Genomic DNA, 22,840 nt, shown 5'->3' on the forward strand with positions numbered 1-22,840 from the left:
CATGTGGAAAACAGTTTTTCTTCCACATCCCTGCCAACACACCACCAGTGTTGTGCCCCACTGTGCTATCACCCAGTGTTTGGTATCCATAAACATTCCACAGGTGTGAATGAATGTCAACAGGTGCCATTTTTTCCACATGGAGGAGTTCAATGACACACCCTTGCTTCCTATGTACTTCCATATCAGATGCCATTTTGTTGGATTGCCTCTCTGCTGCAATCTGCTGTATAGCAACAAAGTGTAACAGGATATTGGTGGGAAGACTCAACCTACCCCTTCTGCCATACCACAAACATCTGACTTTGACATTGTGGAACAACATAATAAAATAGGAGGCAATACTTTCAGCGCACACTCTGTATTTTTTATTTATTCTTTTTAAATGTGTCTTGTGTTCTTATCTACACCCTAACAGCATAGGCTAATACCACCTTCGTGAGATTTGGATATAACTTTATTTACCTACCATCAGTGTTGACATGCATCTTGAAAAGCAGTATTCCTTTTCACATTTCTCTATGTAAGACTTACAACAACCTATTTTAGAAAGTCATTACTCTCAATGTATTCATTGGAGTAGCAAATCTATATAAAAGCCCAGGGTAAAAGAGTACCCATCTACAGAGGAGTAATGCAACTCTAAGACCAAGTTGACAAGCTTTATCAGCCAATTCTTAAGTCACTGAGGGAATACATTTATTGGTATTAGTAATGCACATGTAAATCTGTAATATTTTAAATTACATTTAGTCCTCTCAAATGCGTTCATATAAGTTCCCTCTTCCTAATTCCAAGTGTACACATTTGTATTCTTTGTGTTACCTTTTGCCATTTTTCCATTTGCTTTGTTACATAGCCTCTTTCATTCAGATATGAAAACCCCTTTGGAATGGACAGAAACCTGCAAAGAGTAATATCAGACAGTCAATACCAAACTTCAATCACACAATGTAAATAAAATCCAAATGCTTATTACTTCCACAGTGTGAATTTCAACAGCATACTCAATACATTTACCTTAGGAGTAGAAGCAAACCCTTGTCTCCAAGGTGAGATAGAGCTGGTTTCATTTGAATAAGGGCATGGAGATTGGCCTAAGATAATTAAAAACACGTAAGTAAAATCAGAGCATTACGACCCTCTAAAAACTATGATAACAATAATGTGCCAGTAACGATGCTGTAAAGTTTTCATACTAGGAAGTGTCAAACAGCACTCATCCTTATATCATCCACATTTGCTACCTTCTGTCATGATGTACATAATTCTTAAAAAAAAAAAAAGTATAATTATAAAATATATTACGACTGAATAAATATTTATAGTAAGCATAATCTACTTCTCATTGTTATTAGTAGTGTTGTTTGTAAACTGCATGCAGAAAAGAGTATAACTAAGACTATCAAGGACAATCAAGAGAAAACTTATGAGTAGCTGCCTGAACTTCTTTGTTACTGGAGAGGGTGGGAAACAGCTTAGAGTTGCATACTACAAAGAAATGGAAAAGATGCTCACCTTGTCTTCACATGCCTCATCTAAAATATCAAGTGCCTCAGAAGAAATAGTTTTATTTTTATCATGTAACTGGGTCACCAGTAATTCAATCCCCCAGTTGCTGAAGAACTCTACATTTGCTCTCAGTAATACTCTTAAGTGTTTTGTTGCATACAACCTGCAGCTCTGCAAAAGCAAGGACAATAATTTTTTATTTATTTTTTTTTTGAATGGAAGAATCATAGTTAATGAAGTTAATGATTTATCACTTCTGAAAATGCATTTTCAATTATCATATTTTACAGAAAATAGCTGTAATGAACACATTACACATTAAAACTCTAGTTCATTACAGAGCTATATTCAAAACAACAAATTTGAGACTGAGATCATTTGTAAACTGGTCACTGCTGAATCCTACTTCATGTCTCTAGTGTTCTTATAGTGTTCTCAGTTCCATGCCTCATTAAACCTAATTTAGAAGCAAGAGACAGACACAATCAAAATCACAATCTAATACCTGGACTGTGAATTAAGAGAAACCCTTCCACAGGCAGTAGTTTGTTCACTACACAGACTCTACATATTCTAGGTTCTTATCAGAAGTTCTTAAATAGCTAAAGTGGAATAGTTTGTGGCTGCCTTATTTGAACTGCATGTTTTTAACTGATTTCAATACTTGCTTGTTCAAGACGGCAGATCGCTAGTACTAGTAGTATATATATACACTCCCTATGGTTCTGAAGAATGAAGGGTATAAAGTGGAACAAGTTTCAATTTCTCCTTGTCATGCTCTCTAAATACAAAAGAAGTGCTGTATGTTGGACACTGTTTTAGAAATCTACATAATAAAGCCCATAAAATGGCAAACACCTCCCCTAACACCTAATAAAGATTTACTTTCAAATTACTCCTCAGTTAATGGAACAACTCATGCAAGCATGCCGCTTCAATATTTTCCTTATTCTTCTGAACATCTTCTCTCAGAACAGACTACTCCTTCCACGTTCTGCATGAGACTTACAAGCTTCCTAATCACAATAGCTCAAAAACATAACTTATGCCACTAAACTACAGTTAATGCAGCTGGTTCAAAATAACCAAAGAAATCAGACAACGTTGCTAAATCCAAATATCAAGAGATTGTATTGGCAATATTTGTACACCAGCACTGCCAAAGCGCTTCTCAACAAGTTCACATTTTGCTTCTCAGTCAAGCAGAATTAAGTGAAATTTTCACAAAATTCATAGAATCATAGAATCAGAAGGCTGGAAAGGACTTACAAGATCATCTAGTCCAACCATCCTCCCACTACCACCACAAGCCACTAAACAATATCTCGTATGTAAAATTCCATCAATTCAGTTATCATCCATTTCTTCCAGCTGAGATAGTCCACTTTATTTCTATTTTGCGTCTTTCAGATGAAAAAAAACAAGGTCCCTTTGAATTAAGAATTCCAAGCAGGTCAGCTAATCAGGAAACAGAATGCCCTGCAGCAGCTTTACCATTATCCAATGTTCAAGAGACCAATAAAGGAAGTTCCACTATTTAAGTGGTTCAGAAGGTAATTTTTCCTTTTTTTTCCTTGTATTATCACAGCAGAAAGATTCAAGCTTTAATTTTTTTCAATATTTCCTAACTTAACTTTTGTGAAGTCTATTCCCCTTGGAACACACACTTGGTACACATTTTAAAAGTAATTACCTATGTATATCTGTTTGAATGACTTTAAGTACAGAATACAAATAGAGTAGAAGGTGTGAAGGTATAAATTCAAGAGCAACGTGAACATGACTTTTATTTTATAAACACAAAATACAAAATCCTGTCTGAATTGATACAACATCTTAAGAATGCTACAATCTTGGATAACAAAGTGGCAAACAGAAAAGGTACATCAACTGAATAGAACTTACATCTGTGGCTGCTGTCAGAATTTTAGAAAGGATGACTCTTGCTAAGCCATCTCTGCTGTAATCCAAACTAGAAACAGTCAGTTTTAACAAATGATCTTGGTTCTTCAAAGAACAAAGATTAAGAAGACTGTCAGGGGGGAAAAAGAAAATATCAGTATTTGAATCCAGTAATATTCACTTACTAAACTGACAATTTCAACTTATCCTTCTGAATAAAACTTTATTTTTAGAAATACAGAATTCAAAGTACATTCCTATATTCAGTGTGGAAGGGGAGGAGGGTGAGAATAAAGCACTGAATGTCAGGAGAAAAAAAAAAAAAAAAGCAAACAACTTTTAGAATGGTTCTGTAGTAGCTTTGTCAGCACCTTAAAAAGAAACCAGCAAAACAAAATAGAAACCAACTTCTTCACCTGCCCACCGAGAAAAATACAAAAAGAAAACAAAATCCACCTGACAAACAGGGAGTTTCTACTTGATGTAATCCCAAGAATTTTGAAGTCTCTAGCTTTACAGAGAGCAGCCCTCATAGTCAGTTTACAAATTCTGCAACAATTATACCTGTAAGCACAATTCAAACAGAACAAAAACACTTACCATTGAAACACGTTGCATTTTTCAAGCATTTTGACTCCATGAGGGTGACAAGAAAGAGTACCAAAAAACAGAAAATAGTGCTGACTAAGGGTATTCAGTAACCCATTATTTTGAAGACTACGTTCAGGTTTCATTCCTGATGAAGAGTTGAGCCAATTAACAATATCTTTAACCAGCTCCTCCAGGTAACCTTGACCATCCTAAGAAAACAAATAGTAAAAGCATTTACTAGAAAGAAAACTGGTATTCTTTTTACTGAAATATGCCTTTTTGAGCTTCTTGAATGTTTAAGCAATACAGACACAAAATAAAAATGCTGATGGGCAAACAATTCGGACTAAAAAGTTCCAAACATTTTAGGATAAATTTGTTCGTTCCAGGAAAAGGACTGTTCAGTGACATTTTCCCTGGTCTTCTGATTCAAGGCATAAGCCTTCAACACAGAAGGAAGGACACAGAGGAAAGACACATGTGGCAAGAACACAAAACAACAACTGAACTGAACAAAAAATCCTCCTAGAATGTAATTAAAAAAAAAAGTGCATTTAATAAAACAACTTAGTTACCTCCCTCACATCTCATCTGGACAATTCAGGATTTTAAATTACATTTCTTAAGTATGTTGTTCACTTTTGGTTTAATGCAAAAAAGTTTACCTAGGTTTTTACTCAAATTTAGCATTTTTCCTTTTATGCATTCTCTCTTGTAAATGAAAATCTCTTACCTCTTCTGATTCAAGAAGAAATTCAGTAAACTGACAACCCACTACAGTGAGCTGCTTAGCCTTGGCATAGTCCAGATCCAGATTGGCATACAGTTTACTGCTAGGCTTATAGAAATACAACAACCTCCTTACAAACCTAGGGAAAGTATGAAGCAACATGTTATTTTTCAGGAAGAGAAGGAATTCCTAGCAGTACAAAATGATGCTGCTATGAAAGATACTTTATCATTTGTTGCTTATTGACAGTGAATTTTCAGAAGCCATTAAAAGAGTAGCAGGTAAACTACTGGGTCTGTCCAGACAATTTCAAAGATGCCAGTGCACTGCATTAGAAAATATTTTCTGTCATGACCGAAAAGTATGCAAAGGAACTCAAAATCTCTACGCTCTCAAAAACGGCAGCTTACTTCTTGTTTACATAATTTAGACCGCTATAATTTATCTGGTGCCAAGAGCTAAAAAAAATCCTACATGTCCTAATGTTTGTGTGACATGACTTTTAATCATCTATAATAATTAATGTATTTGTGCGTTAACAGTATTTTCATTCACCTCACTTAAGCTTTTCCAAAGCATAACTGTGCTAGCAATTCTGCTAGCAAATAGAGACTCACTAGGCAAAAGAACTTCATCTCTGCACTTCAGAAATAAAACTTGAGCAGTTTCTCCCTACCACTTATTAGTACAAAAATAAATTCATATTTGTGCTTTAAAACAATATTGTGCCTAAGGTCAAAGATTAAGGAAGTTTATATGGCACTGCCTCTAGGTAAAAAAAGTGAGAGTAGAGAACTATCCCAGTTCTAAACAGTAGACCAAGTACAAATGAAATCTAAGAATTTCACATTTTTTCAAATAAAGGGTAATTTATTATCTTTTAGTAAAGTATATATTACTGCCTACATTTATAAATGAGTATATTATACATGAATGCGAATATATAAACACACATGTATACACTGCATGATCTGTGTGCCTGAGATAAAGTAATCTATATGAAAAAACTGCACTTTTCTTTTTAGTAGTGTTTCTGTCCTATTTTCTGGCTAACAGTAAAATAAATATATCAAACGTCTTCAAAAATAGAAAACTACTGAAAAATCCTCAACAGTGAAACTTTTAATTAAACAAGCAGCAGCATTTCGCAGCCATTAAAACATGTAACCCACAATCCTGTATAAGTTTTATACCATCTCAACTCCACATTTTCTAATTTCCTCATTGAACAATGCCCAACTGCACTGCAAAATGAGGGCAGGGTAGCACTGTCCCAGGTAAGTAGGTAGAGGTGGGTATCACAGACAGGACTGTGGACCCTCCTTTAGAGACGCAATATTAGAAAGCCAACAGACTTGGCAAGTTATCCTTTATCACACAGTACAGATAAGCAATTTATGTTTAAGTATGGGAAAAACAAACAAACAAACAAACCACCAAATAAAACCATAGAAAAAGTTACAAATGAATCAAATTAAAACTATGATTACAATGAGACTATCTCTTACGCAGGAAGCACTAATGTTTTGCTGCTAATGTCCAGATAAAGTTTTAGAAATGTGAAATCTCCAAGAAATACCTTATTGAAATTACAAAGGACAGTTTTTCCAATTTCTTTCTTCAAAGCAAGTCTACATAATTTTTACATACCTGTGCAATTGTTCATCTTTATAGTTCCTTAGATTTACATTTGGCCACTAGAAAAATAGCAAATATAGCATTACATGAAACTTGTACATCAACTGTTTTTGTAACTAGTAACTTGTATTTAGCTAATACTTTGAAGTGTAAAAATCCCTGCATCTAATGTTATCTATGTAAAAAAAAACAAATTATTTTATTGAAAAGTCCATACTTCTTGCTCCAGTAGCTATTCTATCTTTTCTGGGATAGGAGTGGTAATGTTGGATGCACGCTATGTGCACAAGTCCAAAATTCTAATGAAAACAGCAAACTATGACATGCAAATGAAGATAAATAAAACTGCTTTACTCCATATCTGTTCTGAAAGTAAACAACACATTTTAACATGCATAACAGTAATTGTTTTTTTTTTAAATCATTATTAATCTGATTTGTTTTAAAAATTGTCACACTTAAATATCACTTAGGAAAATGGTATTTAAATTTACAGAATCATAAAATGGCCTGGGCTGAAAGGACTGTGACGATCACCTATTTTCAATCCCCCTTCTATGTACAGGGTCATCAAAAAAACAAACAAACACTACAGTACATTTTGCTGGACTTTTCTCCTTTATTCCTTCCTTTCTTTCTTATCTAAGCAGCAGCATTAAACACTTCCAATGGATACATTGGTATTAAGACAGTACAATAGTTAATGATCAGTAAAACCAACTACACTAACACTGAACTCACATTGCCAAACTAAGGGTGCAGACCTGTCAGTGGCTGTCTTAATACTTCCATCCTGACCCCTAGTACTTCTGTTTCCTTTTAGCAACTTAAACAGCAAGTTGAATGAGTAAAAAGGCAGAAAGGGACTGCATAAGACTGAAGTAGTGAGGTGGTAGGAAAGGTGATGCTCCACAGTCATAACATTGTGATCAAGAGTAGGAGGAAGGTGTTAATTCACATGTGATAATGAACTCTAAACACTGAAATCTGGATGCAGTTCATCCAGAGTCTAAAGATGGACTGTTCTGACAAACTAAAACATCAATGTAAATTAAGATAACATTAGCAGGAATTGAAGTGGTTAGAATTTAACCAGGAAGCAGAGTGACTACTCATTGTGAAAGACAGAAGTCCCTAATCTTGAGGTATTTACATCTGTTTTGACTGGAAACTATAAAATACACTGCAGAGGATATCTGAGATAGCAAGGAAACTGACAACCTTACTTAGAAGCTTTTCTGCTTTAACAGCTCAGGAAAACAGGATTTCTTAGTTGTCATCTCTACAAAATTATTAAAATACTACACAGCCTAGATAAACGTGATATTTTTGCATGTTCATTTTTGCTTTGTTTTTTAGTAAAAACTTGATTATACTAATCTTCTTTGTATTTCAACCACCTTTATAACAAGCTAGTTATAATGAAGACTATTGAAAAATATTTCCTGGAGGAAGCAAAAGGATGGTTTTGCTACACAGAATGACAGGAGCTCCTTTGTCTTTAAGATGATACCAAGGACTCGAAGTTTTCTTACTCAAAGGAATTTTAGTGCTCAAAAAAGAGGTAGTCCTCTGAAAGAGATAAATGCTCTCCCTGTCAGAGATCTCCTGTTAGTAAAGGTTGTATAAAGTTAATTTTATTTAAAAAAACAAAACAACAAAACAAAACAACAAAACAAAAACTAACTGCATTAGTTTACACATTATTAGTTCTCAAACATAACTTGCCCTAAGCATCTGAAGCTTAATGTCTAATCCAGGTATAATATTAATCTTCAGCTCATGCTATGTGAAAATAAACAAACATGTTATGAAACTGAACAAGGTAATTTTTCTATATAGTTTAGACAGAGTGTCAAGTATTAGTGAATTTAAGATCATTATATCTCAAATCTATTTCAATTCAAATAAAGCCAAATAAAATTTAACACACTTTTACAAAAACATGCAGATTCAGTTGTAGTGTGTTTGTCCCCTCACGCAGCTTAAAGCTTGTATTCAAAGTATACTGTATATTTTATATATTCTTTATGTAAGTATCCAGTATATTGTATATACAGTATATCGGTATTGATTAAATCCATTTCATTCTAACTTTCTAAAATTGAAAAGATCATAACACCACGGTTGGAAACGACCTCCAAGAACATCTAGTCTGATTGTTCACCTATTGCCAATAATGCTCCGCTAAACAATGTCTCTTAATATCTAAACACTTAAGTATAGCATATAGTATGGAGCAACATACAATCAAACTCTTAGAAACAGAAACAGTTTTTTTCTAACAGGTGCTTCTAAAAAAAATTGTATCACACCCCTTTTATGCTCACCTTCAGTATGGTCCCTATCAGATTCCAGTTCCACTCAAGGTTCTCTTTATGGTTGAGAACCTGGCTGTCTCGCAGATTCATGACCAGTGCTTCTTCTGTATCCTGTAACATAGACATAAAAAGTTTTCTCATATCACTACTATAGTTACTATAGTAACTATATAATGAAATGTAACTATATACTTATAGTTACATTTTATATATATAACATTATATATAGTTATAGTTACATTTCATGTAACCCTCATCAGAAGGTCTCTGCTCCACAGTAATTTGCATCTGAGAGTAAACTGCAGGGTAGTACTACTTGGAAGTAGTAATCTTAGAGCAAGTGATCATAACAGAACATAAATTGCATTGAAATTATTATACTCTCACTCAAGTTCAAGAAGACATATAATACCCCAAAGTAGCAGAAAAAGATATTAACTTAAAAAAATCTACAAAAATCATATTAATACTTCTGAATTAAAAGAGAAAGTAAGGTGGTAGGATGGAATTTAATTGTCCAAGATATAATTTCAAATTAAATGATGAAAGATTAGTAATTGTAATACCTTTAAAATAACGATGTCTTTCTGCACACGGTATTGATCCCTTTTTTGATGGGTTGAGATTGCTTTCTGAATAATATGATCTAAATGAAGGCTATAAGGTTTAGGTCCTCTTTTCTTCATCTCGTGAAATCGTTTTAAGCAGTTTAGTGCAGCACTCGCACGTCTAGTACAAAAAAAAGAAAATCGGTATTTGACAACTAAGAGACAAATAGAGAATTAGTGATATATACTAAGTTCAATAAGCATAGCTTGAGGAAGGTTTTGCCAACAATTCTGAAGTCAAAGATACTTGTCTTGATGCAAGTTTTCATACATTCACACTCATTATTCATTAGTTTTGTAGTACAATTACACAGAAAATAATGAGAATTTCTACGAGGAATGAGCCTTGACACCTCTTCTTCTGCTCTGCCAGCAGCACTGTCCTTCATGCTTGACAGAAAAATAGAACAGTTCAATTACAAGGGACCTATAGGGATCATCTAGAACACATTGTGAAGGTTAAGGCTGAAAAAGCATATAAAGTGTCAACATTCTGCATCTGAATGGATCAGACTGAACTTGGCTGAAGTAGCATTCCTTGTCAATTCTCTTCCTCCCCTTACGGCCCCTAAACTTCTGGGCATGAGCAGTATCAGTAGTATGCTTTCTTTTTTATATCTAAACAGTTCAACAGCAGCATGTAAGAAATTTTCTAGCAAGAGACAGACAGATCAGTAAATACTGATAGCAGAAAATACTGCTGAGCACATGAAGTTTAAGCATGAGGAGGTAGGCCTATCACTCTTTCCTATGAAGGCACACAGCACAGGAAATATTCTTAATTTTTTACATCTCCAAATAAACAAATATGCATAGATTCTTTCACCTAAATTATACAAATCTAGACCTGCGTAGAGGTTTGATTCTTTTCTTTCTTTTACGTTCTGAAAAATTGCAGTGTCCACAAAAACTTAGATTGCCCAGTATAACAACACAATATAGCTATAAAAGATTCTTTAAAAAAAAAACAAAGCCAGGATTTCTTGCTACTCTATCAGATCCAAAAATGCAAAAAAATAAAAAATAAGAAATTCACAAACATAACCCCCTTCTGCTCTTCATTCTTCCCTTCCTCCCAGAATTTTAAGTGAAATACCCTGCAAAAAAAGATTCAGTCAAATATACACAGCAGCCATTTTTCTACTAATGGCTTAAACCAGTATATACCAAGTAATAAAAATAATGTTCACCTTAATTTACATAATTTTTAAAAATAATCATCTTAATTAGCACTTTTCATATATTAACATTCACTATTATTCAAGTTAGATCACCATTAGGAGACTTTGAAAAAAACATCAAACCCCTGATAGTATTTGCAACAAAACCAAGGCCCGTATTGTAGCTCAATCCCGATGAACAGACATGTTTGCCTCCAAAATATTATGTCTTTCTTGATAAATATTTTCACATACCAAAATCTTTTGGTGGCATAAGAGAACTTCAAAAATACAAAGAAAATCTGAAACTTTCTGGGCAGCAATCTACAAGTATCATTTACAGTTTTACATTAGCAGTTTGCAAAAAATCTGTAAGTCATCACTGACAACAACAAAGTAAAATGTGAGGACAATTTATCAAAATACTGATCAGACAAGCCAGTAATGGCAAAAACAATGACCAGATTAACAGAAGGATTTCCTCTAACTTATTATGTAAAGGAAAAGAAACATTCTTACTCATACTCACTTTAAGAAGTCTTATAAAAACAACTGCAGGTAAGAAACCTGAGGTGCAGGCATACACTTTAAAGGTGTTGGATCTATCAAATTTTCCCAGCTTTCCTCAGATAGCTTAAATTATGTGAACCACTAAGGAGATGGCATTTTACAACGTTCAATGGAACTTAAAAGAACAGGAAATTTTCCCAGTTCCACCATTAAAATTAACAGTGCAAACTTCAAAAAGAAGTTGCAAAAAGTTTTTAAAAAGGTATTATTAACACAGTGACCATTTTCTTCTGAAGAAAAAGGTTAAGAAACCAACTTATACTGATTATACATATTTATTTCTGCTCACTTCAATAACGATTCAATAATTCAATCAATTATTGTTTACTTAGCTACCGATAAATCAGTAGAAAAATTGACACAAGCATTCTTAGGTTGAAAAATTTGTTATCAAAATGCCAAAAGGAAATGTGAAAGAATGGACAGCTTAAATACATAAAATATGTCTCAGATGTTTCTTTTTCAGGCAACAGCTCGTAGCTCATTTAGAAATATTATGTGTAAGAAATCTCACAACATATGCAGATGTGTTCTGAAAATGACTATCAAAACTTTCTTCCTGGATTTTAGCATTCCTAAATTCTTTCTGTAATACATCACTTCCAGAACCATCTACTAGAAATTATTTCCTTAGTGTTGGTGATCATTTCTATATGTATACGTTTGCTGGTAAATAAAGATATCTGTGACTTCAAGCAACAAAGAAAGATAACATGAGTTTCCATTTGATTACAAGAAAGGACATATTTTTGCTTTTAGAGAAACTTGGAATTCTTACAATCTTTTCTCTTTCATGATGTCAAAAGATGCTGCCATATTCATTAGCGTTGGTAAGCAGTGCAGGTGATGACTGTGAGAATGAGGAAGAATTGTGTTTGCCTAAGCAAAAAAAAAACAACAAAAAAAGTCTGGTTATTATAACTTATTCCAATATTTTTTATCAGAATCAATTTTCAAAATCTCCTATTTCTGATGAGAGTTTTGGAAATGCATGAGAATATATTTCATATATTACCAACAATAACTGGACACGATTTTGAATATTTTATCTAATTAATCAATCTGAACAACAATTAAAACTAAAAACAATTGCAGGACTCCATCTTGAAATTCTTATTTATTTTTGCATTGGTGGTAGTTGAAGAGGTGATATACAAAAAAAAAAAATACAAACTATCAGTCATCCTTTTATGTCATGTATGAGAATACTAATATATATATATTATATATATATATAAAATCAGAAATACAATTTCAGAATGCCCATTCAACACTTTTAACAATAGAAGATACTTGATACATAAAAATTAACAAAAATACACAAGAAGCCTTAACAGAAAGTGCTCTGCTGCATATGCCCTCCTTGCTGTCATAAAGGGTGTGGAACAAAACAAAACCACTTGTTTGGCCAGAAAGGTAAATCATATCTATCTCTATCATCATACTATGATACTATAATATTATGATATCACTTCACATATGACCAACAGTTCGTCAGCAGCCTGCAAAGTAGCACTTGCACGTGCATTTAAAAACATCATGTCTAGGTAAGAAAAAACAGATAAAGTTCTCTTCTACAAACACAGGGAGGCAACAAGAATGAAACAAGGTGTCTTCAGCTTCTCTGTGTTATTCAGAGGCTATCAACAGCTGCATGGGAAGACCAATCCAACTCAGGAGTTGCATGAATGAATATTAGGAAGTGCTGCAGTTGAATGTGCAAAAGTTTCATCCTCCAGACTGTGAAGCAGAAAGCTAAGCATGCTGTCACTGCTGCCATTACACCAAAGATCAAACAAGTAGCAGCTTTATTCCCAAACACAGTAACAGATAAGTGAATTTGCAAGACTCTAGCTTAAAAATACGTCTTATTGAGGCAAGGTGGAGAAAAGGTGAGACCTGGAGATGATTCAATTCATGCTTTCTTTTAATATATGAATTGTTACAAGGTAAAAACAACTTATTATTTTGATGGAAAGTGGATGTTCCAAGTTCTGAACAAATTCCAATCTTTACAAAAAAAATAACTATTGTCAATGAATTACTAATTATACTTACTCAGAAAGAAACTTTACTTACCATATGCAGAAGTTCTCCCAAAAGGATAGTTGCTCTAACAGATACATGGTCATCACTACTTGTGATCACTTCTACAAGACCCTGGAAAAAAGTTAAAAATTACAATATTTATTGTAAAGTGTGTATATTGTATCTTAGCTCAATGTTCATAAAAGAAAGGTAGTAAACATCTATTCCTATCTAATATCACCAGTTACCTCTAGAAGTCCATTGGTAATAAAAGCTGAAAGCACTAAAGCCAAGTAATTATCCATGAGATCAGGCCTAAGGAGAAAAACATGGAAATAGTTTAGAAAAAAACTTGTTTAAAAAAATTGTTTCTGCAAGACAAAAGCAGTTCTTTTGTCCACGACTAATCAACAGCCCAGTCTATTAGATACCTACCTTGACCTGGCTCTATGTGGTAAAATAGTTTTAGCTTCAGCAGCTACAAAGCCATCAGAGAGTCTCCAGCAGTCCTGAAATCTGCTTGGATCTACAAGAAAACAAACAAAACCAATGTTAATTACAGTTCTGTATTTCAGTGTTATTTTAATAGTAGTTTTTATAAGCAGGTGTTCCCTCAGGTTTGAAATTAAAGAAAACTTTTGGTCAAAAAGGATCTACAATAAGTTATCCAATCCACACTACTACACAAAGTAAGGTCAACTTCCAAGCTAAGACAAATATTTAATTCAAATATCAAAATAATGACTTTCTGTATTCACAAACACATGAAATTTGTCCAGCTGAAAGCACTGCAACATTTTAAAATACACATGCAAATCTAGCAAAGCTTTTTGTTGGAAACTTGTGACTATTTATTAATAGTGAAGTTCAGAACAAGGACTTATCTGTGCCATTCACCACCACTCCTACACTACCAATGCTTCAAATACTTCCAAGACTAACAACTTGTATGGTACAATCTTTTGTGCAAATGCTCAATTATGCGCCATTACGGATCTTCTAACAAACTTTCAACTGACACATTAAGAACATCCGACAAAAGTGGGCTTGCAGCTTAAACACTCTTAATTTGTTGAAAAAGGATTTTAAGCAGGACTTCTGAATACCTCATGAATTTGCTGATGAAAAAGTAAATACTAATATAATTTGCAATCCAGTGGAAAAATAAAGGGTTCATCAAATTAGTAGAAGAATTTGACAGAATTCTTGTGTGAACTGGTTCGAAATACTTACCTACACTAAGAAGTGCCTCAATAAATTCTTCTGCAACAACAGGGAGAGGAAGACGAAAAATGTCATAGAGAACCTCAAGCAGACCCCGCTGCAAAAAACAAAAAACCCAGCAACTTGATATATTTAGAAAATACGGCCTTTCTGTTCACAATTAAATTAGCACTGAGGTTAACTTTTACATGTGCTAAAACTGGTATCTGATTTGGAGGTCATTTATTTATTTATTTATTATTACAAGCATGTTTCCTAAAGGAATCTGGAGAAAAAGGGAAATGATTTGCTCACTTTACAATAGTGCCTTATTATCACCGTAATCTACAGAAACAAGCTCCTCAGACTACATATATATTTTTTTAGAACTGTTACTGCTGTGACTGGCAATTTCTTGGTTTAGGCAATAACCTGGAACAAATGCTTCAATATGTGTCAAATCCTATGTTTTAATCTCATTATTCAAGCTACCATAGACTTGCTTTGACTTACTGTCAAAGCAAAAAATGATTTACTTGCAAACTACTGAAATAATGTGAATTCATGAAAATGATGGACCTTCTTTTAATGCCTGCTCTGTCTGTAGTAATTAAATATTAGCAGTACTATACAAAATATAAGAACTAAACTTAAAACCAAGAAAAGTGGTTGAAAGCATATTTTTCTTGATAGCAACAACTTTACAGTATATTAGCATATTTCTAAAATATGTTTTAATTCAGAATAATTTCAAGACCTATATAAAAAAAGAAACTAAAACTAAAATTAAATAAACCAAAAGAAAATAAGATTATAGATTGTAAATCAGTTTCAATTCCAAAAGCATTCCTGTATATACAAATATTTTATTTACTGTCTCCTCATGTCTAACACTTTTTTCCCTTTTCCCTCCTCCATTCCCTCCTGTCAGACAGAGTGAGCTTTGATTCACACTTCACTGACACAGAAAGAGCAGGCAGCCTGACCACATGGAAAAATGACACAGAAAATTTAAGGGTCAGGTAAACTGAAGACTAGTGGTCTCAAAATTAGATTCTGTGTTAGACCACTAACTTGTTAAAAAAATTGTAAGCATATTAAATAAAACATCAAATATATTCCTATTCCAATAGGAAATATTTAACACTTACCCGTATTTCCATATTTGGTATACAAAGTACCCCAATGAGAGACTGAATCCCAGAATTCCCAGGTTTGCACAGACTAATAATACCTAGAAAACATTAATTCACAATGTTACCTCATCAAACAAAAGAGATATTAGACGCTTAAATGATTTCTAGTTCAAACATAAGTACAAATGACAAAAGTTACTAATCACTAGGATTTTTGTCATCTTTTAATCAGCGTTTAACAAAATCTAGTAATTTCATAACCAAGAGATAGTTACTTTTGTCCTTTCTAATGTGAATAGTATTTTCAAGTTATCTCCACAAAATCAGCATTCACAAAGAAATGGCATACAAACAAAATCAGAAACAAAGAATCAATCTTAGACCAGAAGATGTATGCAGAACCATTAGCAGTTTCTGCAACAAAAGTTGTGTCTTAGCCTAACCAGTAGTCAGGTTCCTTTTAAACTCAGATTAATTCTAAGCATTAAGATTAAATATATTTGGAATAACACTCTCTACACATCACTTTTAATAACCTTATCCCAAATAAGAAGGGCTCACCTTTTCAAAACATTTTATTTTGCATAAAATTTGACAGTCTCTCATATTTGTTCCTTTTACACAGTATTTTTACACAAGTTTCATTTGTTAACATTAAAAGGAAGAACCATTAAACTGTTCTTAATTGTTACTGAATACCACCTGAAGCTAACCATTACTTTATTTTCAGCCTCAGTTTATACTTAAATCTCTTCGTTCAAGATGTGGCTCCAGAGACCAACAGCAACCCTGCTCATTTCCTTACTATTTTTCTTCATGTTACAGAAGGAAAAAACCTTACAGTAACACACTATTCTAAAAACAAATAAGTTTATTTAAGAAATAACTTTAAATGAATAAAAAAATGGGGCATTTCTTGGGACATATAAACAAATCTTAATTCAGGTAAGTACTAAAAAATGAAATGTAGTAACTACTTACACCGTATTAGTAAAAACAATTAGTTAACTTTTATGACATACTTTATGTGGAATTATATCCTCAAGTTCAAAACTTGCATATCACAAATACCTATGTCTAGCTCATGTACCCATGTCCACACTGAGAGCATTTAATAGGTTTCACAGTGAACCTCAGAGACCTTTTTCATTTTATTTTATTTTTTTTTTCCCTCCCCAAGAGTATTTAACAGTCACCTTCCCATTGCAATGCAGGAATACATTTCCCTGCACATAGTCACTGCTGCATGCCCCAGTTTCATCTGTAACACAATGACTGTAGCAGAGGATAAAATATTTCGTAACAAACTGTGAAGAATAACTCTCTGGACTGGGTTACGAAAGCAGAACAGAAGAATACAATACAGACAGGTAAAATAAGAATAAAGCACCTGAAAAGCCGGGACAAAAACTAAACCAAACAAATGTTTGGTCCTTTTTGCTACAGGGCCTTTGGGAAGGACGACAATATGAGGACATTTCTGTACTGAAAACATTAATGCCCTCTTAGCCTACAACAACATAAGAATATGCAATGTAAGGGTACCACAGCAAATAATATATTTCAAAAACAATTGTAACTTGAACTTTTCAAGATTATGGTATTAGTTCTAACAGTATGAATGAGGGAAAATGTAGCAACATTCCTAACAGAAATTTCTTCTTAGAATCTTCAGAATTGACATGAACTCTCCAGACTTGCATGCCAGCATCAAGAAAACACATGATATTTTTTGAATTGATATCTGAATGCTAAGTAAAGCTCTCTGATCATTTTTTCAGAACATTACACAAATAATAAAGTCTTACAATCAAAATAATTTTTTACTGTCCAAACCATTCTTAAGTACACCACGTGTAAAGCCTATCCAAAAGTTTGGTCAGGGCCGTATCACTTGATTTGGTTTATTTGTAGGACTCCAACTTCAGTACAAGAATGAGACATTACTACCATGTTAAGTATGGTAAGATAACAGAAAAGGCAGAGAAATTATTTAAAAAAAATACAAAAATCTTCTGGATTCAGAAACGTCTTCTACACATGAAGACCAAAGCTATGTCCAGATTGGGATTTATCTTCAACTACACCACTTAGTAAAAGCAGGTGCTAATGAATCTACTCTGTTGAAAATGTCTACATAAAGATTTCTTATTACATTGACAGTACAATCGCAAATTCTTATGAGATGATGCTTTCATCATTCTTCCACCCATATCAAGTATCACCATAAGGCACAGCTGATACAGTATTTTAAACTGAAAATAAGGCTGCATCTTATCTATAGGGTTAGTCTAAAGAAAGCATTTAGGAGTCCTCCAATTTGACAATACCAAAACATTACAGGAAGTAAGTGACAGAAAAACCAAACTGTCAGATTCTGTGATTAAATAAACCATGACATTACACTCAAAAGTCCCTGTAAGTCAACAAATAAAAATTAAGAAATCTTACCAGCCCATGATCGAAATGCTGCCACAATTCCCATTTTACTAGCTAGGAACCGTGCTTCTCTGTCCTCTCTACAATTAAACAAATATGACAAGATACAGTTAATTACTGTAAAATAAAGTGTGTTATTTACACAGCAGGTAGTTAATGGGTTCTGGATGGGGTATAAAAATCAAAAGTAAGAAAATTTTCACATGCATACATTTTTCTATGTGCATATATATTTTATGCAATATGTACACACATACAAATATAACCATTTTTAATTATTGTGTCTTTCTCTTTCAGTGGAGTTTCTGCAGTGGGAAGATTACAAACTACACACCTATTTTTGGCCTATCACAGTAATCACTTCAAAGTCTCCACTGATAGTAAGACTGCAGCAGGGGCCTTAGGATGTGGACACTCTCCCAATCTTACCCACTGCCATTTAGTAATTTACAAAAAAAAAACAAACAAAAAAAAATGTGAGGTCGAAAGTAACTTCTGTGACCTATTCTAACCTCCTACAAAAAGAAGCTGTTAGCTATCAGAGCAAACCAAGTAATAATCAGGACTTTATCCTGTCATGTCTCAAAAATTTTCAAGGATGAGGGCTGTAGCACTTATCTGAAAAAGCCTGTTTCAACATTTGAGTGACCTCACATTAATTTGTTTCTCAAGTTGGAACTTCTTTTTTCAGTTTCTCTTTGCTGTTTCATGTCTTCACAATGCACCACTGTGAAGAGTCTGACTACCTCTTCTTGATAAACTTTGCACAGGTATTAGAAAGGCTCTTCCCTAAGCTTTCCCTCAGATGATGTGCTCCTACTCCTTGACCATTCTGAACTGGGAGGTCCAAAACCAGAACCAGTGGTTTACATGAGCTTTTACAAGCACAAAGAGAAAAGAAAAATGACGTTCCCCTGCTTGTTAGCTATGCACTTTTAAAAGTAGCCCAATACACTGTCAATCCTGTCTGCCTTCCAGGAATTCTGCCTACTAGAACAGTTTCCCATTTAGTCAGGCTCACAGTCTGTACCTCATAGTATGTCCTTCCAGGCACAGAACTTTGCATCTGCCCTTGCTGAATTTCATAATGTTCTTTCGACCCACTCTTCCTGCCCAAAGTCTGGACACCAGCAGTATCTTTTGATTCTATCAGCTCCCCAGTTTGCTATCATCTCTAAACTTCATGACAGTGTATTTCATCCACACCTTCAGGGAACTGATAAAGATGCTGAACAGAATAGGTCTTGTGCCAAATTACCGTGGTACCACTCTTGTTATATGACCATAGGCACAGTACAGCTGTTTAATTACTGCCCTGCAAGCCTGACTGTACAACCACCAAACAGAAACTAATGCAAGCATACTAACATTGCAGATATTTAAGATAAGAAGAAATCCATGCCAGAAGATATAAAATTGTGATAATTTAAGGTAAAAGAAATATTATGGGAGAAGAATAATTTTCTCATTTAATTCTTAATTCCTAACAATGTTCTATATACTTGCAATCTAGCTATTGCATTCAACTTCAAACAGTTCAGTATTAGTTCCCTAATTTGTTTTGTTACTTAGGAGAAAAAAATACTTCAACTACAATTCCATGTACAAAAGTTGAAGTGCTAACACTTACTTGAGCTGTCCTTCTGCTGTGTCTGGATTATGCCTGTAGTGAAAATCTGTGTAAGGAGCTAAAATTCGCTAAACAAAAGAAAGACATGCATTACTTTCATGTAACAAAACAATTAATGGATTTTGCTTTTTCATCAATCCCACTCCAACTTGTCATATTATTCTTCCTTTACAAATCATGCTCTTAGTTTAAAGGTTAATTGTTTTGACATTTTGCATTAACAAACTAAAATCTCGACTGAAAATTAAACATCTTTATTATCAATATGCTGTTTAATTTCTGTCATTAAGTAAGTAAAAATGAACCCACCTCTAATTCTACATCTGCTCGCACATACTGACGGGTCTTTGGATGATTAATGAGGTGCAAAACAGTAGTTATCAAAGCCTCATTTATTCGGCTTAGCTGACAATCGATCACATTTTTCAGGATGGTACTTAAACCACCCCGAAGAGCCACCACCTCCGGATTCTGAAGTGCTAAACGAAGAACAGATCACTACAGTAAGTGACAGTAGAGAAAACATCTCAAGATTTTCAGTATGACAAACTTGTCTGTTTAGCACATATATCCTTTCCTCCTGAATACTGCTGAGATTCATATAAGGTTTACAATGCAACTGTCAGACCGTAGCAATGAAGTGAGATTTTTAATTAATTTTACCAACTAAAAATCTGGTCAAGCAGTCACCATTGTGCAGCAGTTTCACACATTTTTAACCAAGTTTCCATACAGTAAAGGTCAGGTTTCCCTGCAAACAACATCAGTCCAGAAGTACAAATCTTGGATAGTTATAATTTAAAAGAATTAAGAAATTACTTATTTCATTAAACCAGAAAACTGTGTTTTGAAAACACTGGAGTTATTTTGCACTAATATTAATATACTGAAAATACTCCATAACCCATATATGGAGTTCTCACAACTTCCAATCCATTAATCCTAAAAATTATCAGCTCTTTTAAGAAAATATTTAACAGAAAAAATGCCAATTATTAAAGTACAGTACCTAACGCACAGTACCCAAAATCTCTGATGTACAAGAGATTTTAATTTTAAAGCCTTTATTTTTTAATTTTAATATCAAGCTACTGACTAAATCTACAAAACAGACATTAAGAACATTCAACCTCTGATTCATTAGTTAATAAACGAATTCACCTTATTATTTGAATAAAAGCCATTTAATGTGAACACATTAGAGAATCCCTTTGAAAACTGATGACACCCATTTCAGTTTTCTTAGTTAGCTTCAATTATCTTACCTAGTTCACAGATAATGGCAATACATGCTCGAACCATTCTGTCTCTTTCTTGAAGACCATCATTGCCAACTGCTATCAAAGAGTTAGTAATAGAGCTGGGAAACAATGAAGCATTCACAGTGATCATCTGTTAAAAATAAAATAAAAATGCCATCTGGTTTTGTTACACTATTTCTCAAAATATATTTGGATTCACCAGCATTCTGTTTCTTAGATAAAACTGTACAAATAATTCCACGTATAATTTGGTTATATTGTACAAATCCTAAAGCTCCTTATAGTATTCTCAAGAATTTTTGTTAATTTACTTCACTATTCTCTTCCAGTTTTGTTTTTTTATTATTATTATTATTATTATTATTTCATCATGATAAAGATACCTACTGACAAAGAGAAGAATAGAAACTCTTCTGTAAGATTAATCCATACCACAACATGCATTACACCTATTCAACTGTTAAATTTGCCAAGACCAAAATCATGTTTTGTAGGGACCTGCTTCTGCACACAAAGGAAGAGAGAGATGTAGACAACAAAAATCAACTGTCTACAAAAGATGTTGCTACACTACTTGGAAGGCAACTGCTAGATATAGCCCTGAACATTCACCTAGAGTATCTGAACTTAGAAGTGCTAATGTATCCTTATTATAAGCTGTATAGCTACATCACAAAAAAACCCCACAGATATTAAACATTTCATATTGAAAAACACCGATAAAACCAGACCTGCTTTCATATGTCAATAATTAAGGGAAAAAAAACCCACTTGCAGTAAATTTAAGACAAAACAGAAGAGTTTTTTCCCCAATAGTAAGTGGTCCTTCATGCTACTTAAGAGCTCCTGCGCCAAAACCTTCAGTTGATAGTTTAAGACAAGCAGAATTTATACTGCTTTAAAGGAGAAAGGCTGCATGCACACATTAAAGACAAAAACAAACTAAACAAATGACTTTGCCATCCCAAATAAGGCTTTAACAGCATAGACTGAAAAACTATCTACCTATGTATTTTCAGTTTGCTAAAATTAAATACACATATCCTATATACAGAAGCATTACTGAAGTTATGCAGACGTATTACTAAGGCAAAATATGTTTTTGTTGTTTTCTGACTGCTTTAAAAGGGAACTCAATCATATCATATTTTCTACTAATGAAAAATATGCAATGTGAAATAATGCTCAACAGCCACTAAACATCTAAGATGTTTTGTAATCCAGTTTGTTAAGATTTTCTTCCACATTCTTTTGTTTCCAAAAAAGAAAAAAAAAGATTTTTAAAAATTGGTCTTTTCAAAATTGTTTTGTCCTGCGTTCACTCTTACAGCTCCCTGAGATGCCTAGGACACTTGTTTGCCAAAAGGGATTGTTTTTCTTTATTTGCAATGCTAAAGCGAGAGGAGACCAACCATTTTAGCAAACACATTTTAACACTATAACAAGTTTATTTTTAAGACACATTTGAGAAATTTCTTGTCATACATAACATTACTACCCACAAACAGGAAGCCTTAAGATAGCACGCTAAAGAAAATCCAAACTCTTCCCCACCTACAGTCTTTCATATTTAGAACAGCATAAAATAATAATTAGCAATGGAATGGCAATATAAATAATGTCTAGTAATTGCTGAAATACCTTCTGAAGCAACTTATTTTCATTAAAGACACTGTTAAGTTACAAAGCTCTCAATATAAAACATTCTCATTGAGCACAACTGAAATGCAGTATTAGCATGACAACTGTTAAAAAAAGCATGTGAACAAAAAAATCTCTAAAGTTTACCAAGTTTGATGTTATTTTTCCTTTTACTTCCTTAACCTGCAAACTTTTTAAAACAAGTTTATCAACAATTGCTTTTTATGGATTTCAAAAACAGGATTAATACTTTGTATTTCATTCTTCTTTATGAAAAATGATAAGTGAAAGAATGCTTTAAAGTTTTATATCAACACTACAATCAATGCAGGAATATTTCATATCAAAAGCAAAGAATTGTGTTCAGTTTTATCTTCATCAGTGAAGAATCAGCAGGAATTTTCTAGCCTGCTAAAGTTTTCTAGTAAAAAAGATTAACATAAGTCAGTCTTTCTTTTTTTTTTCCTTT

General features: G+C 33.4%; 1 protein-coding gene across 1 annotated transcript in view; it reads right to left on the reverse strand.

Moving 5' to 3' along the window:
* The window catches only part of RICTOR (RPTOR independent companion of MTOR complex 2), a 73,525-nt gene that overhangs the window by 17,431 nt on the left and 33,254 nt on the right, over positions 1 to 22,840 (reverse strand). The window contains exons 7-25 of the mRNA XM_072359627.1: positions 20,734 to 20,860; positions 19,778 to 19,947; positions 19,469 to 19,536; positions 17,851 to 17,918; positions 15,415 to 15,497; positions 14,294 to 14,381; positions 13,496 to 13,586; positions 13,309 to 13,375; positions 13,112 to 13,192; positions 11,811 to 11,911; positions 9,261 to 9,423; positions 8,704 to 8,805; positions 6,386 to 6,432; positions 4,739 to 4,874; positions 4,015 to 4,214; positions 3,418 to 3,544; positions 1,519 to 1,683; positions 1,021 to 1,097; positions 826 to 904 (exon numbers count right to left, since the gene is read on the reverse strand). Coding sequence (XP_072215728.1) covers positions 826 to 904; positions 1,021 to 1,097; positions 1,519 to 1,683; positions 3,418 to 3,544; positions 4,015 to 4,214; positions 4,739 to 4,874; positions 6,386 to 6,432; positions 8,704 to 8,805; positions 9,261 to 9,423; positions 11,811 to 11,911; positions 13,112 to 13,192; positions 13,309 to 13,375; positions 13,496 to 13,586; positions 14,294 to 14,381; positions 15,415 to 15,497; positions 17,851 to 17,918; positions 19,469 to 19,536; positions 19,778 to 19,947; positions 20,734 to 20,860 — 2,040 coding nt within the window. The remainder of the gene's footprint in view (positions 1 to 825; positions 905 to 1,020; positions 1,098 to 1,518; positions 1,684 to 3,417; positions 3,545 to 4,014; positions 4,215 to 4,738; positions 4,875 to 6,385; positions 6,433 to 8,703; positions 8,806 to 9,260; positions 9,424 to 11,810; positions 11,912 to 13,111; positions 13,193 to 13,308; positions 13,376 to 13,495; positions 13,587 to 14,293; positions 14,382 to 15,414; positions 15,498 to 17,850; positions 17,919 to 19,468; positions 19,537 to 19,777; positions 19,948 to 20,733; positions 20,861 to 22,840) is intronic.

The sequence above is a fragment of the Excalfactoria chinensis genome, chromosome Z (genome assembly GCF_039878825.1).
Source record: "Excalfactoria chinensis isolate bCotChi1 chromosome Z, bCotChi1.hap2, whole genome shotgun sequence".
Lineage (NCBI taxonomy): Eukaryota > Metazoa > Chordata > Aves > Galliformes > Phasianidae > Excalfactoria > Excalfactoria chinensis.